Source organism: Acomys minous, assembly GCF_964271855.1.
Source record: "Acomys minous genome assembly, chromosome: 10".
Classification (NCBI taxonomy): domain Eukaryota; kingdom Metazoa; phylum Chordata; class Mammalia; order Rodentia; family Muridae; genus Acomys; species Acomys minous.
Window position 1 is genome coordinate 120,729,387 of NC_140491.1, and position 3,580 is coordinate 120,732,966.

General features: G+C 32.6%; 1 protein-coding gene across 1 annotated transcript; it reads left to right on the forward strand.

Annotated features, from left to right (window-relative positions):
• Positions 1-1,641: 1,641 nt before the first annotated feature.
• Positions 1,642-2,574, forward strand: LOC311606847 (olfactory receptor 5W2-like; the record flags this gene model as incomplete). Its single annotated transcript, XM_084798255.1, has 1 exon — positions 1,642-2,574. The coding sequence occupies one exon, from the start codon at positions 1,642-1,644 to the stop codon at positions 2,572-2,574; it is 933 nt and encodes a 310-aa protein (XP_084654381.1).
• Positions 2,575-3,580: the final 1,006 nt, after the last annotated feature.

Sequence of the window (3,580 nt, forward strand, 5' to 3'; positions counted from 1 at the left end):
TAGATGGTGTTAATAATATTTAAATAGGAAGACATTTTGAGTTCAATTAATTTCAGGCTCAAATACAGATAACATTCTCTAGTACATATTATGTTCATATCAATTATATTTTAGAATATAAAATTACTTTTTCGTTCCCATTCTCACACAGACCAATTGGCTGACTGTCAACAAAACTTAAACTCAAGCTTTACCTAAGATATTCATGATCCACTGGGGAAAATAATTAACCAGAAATGCTTGTAATTAAATATTTTCAGAGCACCAAAGCCTTAGGGAGGTAGCTTTAGAAATATAAATCTCATTTTGAAAAGCATGAAAAAAGACAAGCTACCTACAATTGAGCTGTTCACCTCAAGTAGGCTTGTAAGTTTCAACATTTAAATTCATAGTGTTAAAAATATTGATCTATTTGGAAAACATTTGGGAGCTTTAAAAATAAATAATTAATTATTTCTGTGTTTATATTAATATATGCTGAAGTATTCAGTGATAGTTGGTTCTCAAAACTAGAAGGCATTGAACATAAATATTAACATTTCTCAAATAACATTTTCTCAATTTACTTTCGTCTAGGCTTATAAGCAACTCTTGCTCATTTGATGATAATGGATTTTGTTAATTCACACTAATTGAAGTCTTTGTTGGTGTTTTCTGTTAGTGGCTTAACTCTAAAAATATTATGTGATAATTAAATTTTACTTCAACACCATGTAAGCAGTAGACAATACTTAGTGGACCAAAACAATAAAAAAAATACATCAATTCATATTTCCCACTCCCCATACATCATTTAAGAGTCCAACAAATGTAAATCCTTTACATATTAAAAGTCAAATATAAATATATCTTTAAAATTCATGTTCCTTTATTTCCTTTATAATTTAAAATATTATTTTTACTTAATAACTTGACACAATATAAATATTAATGTCAAGTAATAGATTTATCAGTTTTCTTTTCAGTTGTTTCTCTAATTGACCAGATTTTAATTGTTTGTCTCTATGCCATCCCTTGGAGCACATGACAGACCAATGAAAATAAGCCATATTCTTAAGTGAAAATCTGGTTTATTTGCTTTGTTATCATATGCTACAGGTTACATAGCATCAGAATAAAATGTTTTCACCAACCAGTGACATAGATTTATTTCCACTTGTTTTTGAACTAACAAATGTTCTTTCAATAAATTCGGAATTTGGAGAATTTGAATACTTATATTTATTATTTTTTTCAGGTGAATGCTTTCTAACATGATAAAATATCTAACCTTTATTGCATTGTCTAGTAGCTCTATGGTTGTTCACTTATACACATACATTGAAGATTAAGTAAGATTTCAGTAAATCAGAAATATGTTTGCAAAATTAAAGGAAAGAGGTGTCAAACATGTTAAAAATATAAGTAGTTATGTTTTTCTCTATGTTTTCTAGATGCCACTTATCATAACAACTGAACCATCAGGCCATCAGATATATTGTTACGATAAATATCTTAAAGATCTATTTATGAGTAATGTGAATGAATAGATTTCTGAGGGAAAATCCAGAGAATAAATTATTTTCTTTTTTACAGATATTTTAGAGTGCAGTCACCCAATTTGGGAATTATCTTTTAAATTTTACTTAAGAGGAATGAAGAATGGATAAAGGAAATTGCTCCTCTGTGGATGAATTCATTTTCTTGGGAATTACCAATAACCCTGGAAAGGAAGCAGCCCTGTTCACCACATTCCTACTTGTTTATCTCATTACACTTCTGGCCAATCTTGGGATGATCATTTTAATTAGAGTGGACTCACAGCTCCACACACCTATGTACTTTTTCCTCAGCAATCTCTCCTTCTGTGACCTCTGCTACTCCACAGCCATTGGACCCAAGATGCTGGTAGATCTCTCAGCTGAGGAGAAATCAATTCCTGTTGTCACCTGTGCTCTGCAGTTCTTGACATTCTGTGTCTTTGCAGACTCTGAGTGTCTACTGCTAGCAGTAATGGCCTTTGATAGGTACCAGGCCATCAGCAGCCCCTTGCTCTACACAGTGAACATGTCCAGCAGGGTGTGTTCCTTGCTCATGGCTGGGGTTTACCTGGTGGCAACAACAGATGGTTTGATACATACAACCTTGGCCTTCCGTTTATGTTTCTGTGGCTCTAATGAGATCAACCACTTCTTCTGTGATTTACCTCCACTTTACCTGCTCTCTTGCTCTGATATACAAGTAAATGAACTGGCCTTATTTACTGTTTTTGGTTTCATTGAACTGAGCACCATCTCAGGAGTTCTAGTCTCTTATTGTTACATCATTTTATCAGTCCTGAAGATCCGTTCTGCTGAGGGGAGGTTCAAAGCTTTCTCCACCTGCACCTCCCATCTCACCACAGTGGCCATTTTCCAGGGAACTATGCTTTTCATGTATTTTCGGCCAAGTTCTTCTTATGCTCTGGATCAAGACAAAATGACTTCACTGTTCTACACTCTTGTGATCCCAATGCTGAATCCTGTCATTTACAGCCTGAGGAACAAGGATGTGAAAGAGGCCCTTCAAAAACTGAAAATAAAATTGTGGTCCTAAAGAATTATATGCCATGTACGTGTCCACTTATATATAATGCTTGGAATTTTTATGGAAAATTATAATTATGACATATATTAAAGCTCTGAGCTATATTTTAAAACAGTAAAATGTGTATTTGTTCTAACATCGAAACACAATAAATGCAGTAGACCTCAAAATATTCCATGTTTAAGTATATACACACCTAGCACTCATGACTATAAAATTTCCTGATTAATATAATTGATCATTTATTTTTATAGTAGTTTTGACTATACTGTTTAATGAATTATAGTAATCACACTTTGTCTATTATTTGACCTATGTTTCAAGACATATTCAAATGTTTATTTCCTAGTATTTTTATATTATACTAGATGTTCCAGACTTCAATTGAACTTCAAATTTTTATAATACATTTCAAAATAATCATGAAGTCATTAAATTACAAGCTGTCTTCTAGGGCAATGGTTCTCAAACTTCTAATACTGGGGCATTTAATACAGTTCCTTATGTTGTGGTGACCCACCAACTATATAATTATTCTTGTTGCTACTTCATAATTATAATTTTGCACTAATACAAATTGTAATGTAAATATTTTTGGAGACAGATGTTTGACTAATGTGTTGTTACCCAATTGGTTGAAAACCACTGATACAAAGGAAAGTGCTTAAATTCAATGTGCAGGAGAAAGGTTTTATTGACTGGAGCAGTAAAATTATGAATATTGGAGATATGAACATATTATAGACTGAAGGGATGATAATTAGATATGGAAACGGGTTTTTAGCATTTTAAGGCACACAGCCTTACTATATTATGATGCAAAAATCAACGACAGGTACTCTACCATCAGTGACACTGTCAGTGAAAAGTCACTGCATTTCAAACAGCATCTGCATGAAAAGGTTTTTGGAAGCAGAATTTTCTGTATGTAAATAGCTTCAACTTATTATCTGTTCACCACTAATGCTTGAGAAAGAGACCAAGGTTTGTTCTCTAAAAGCTCTTGAGAGTTTCA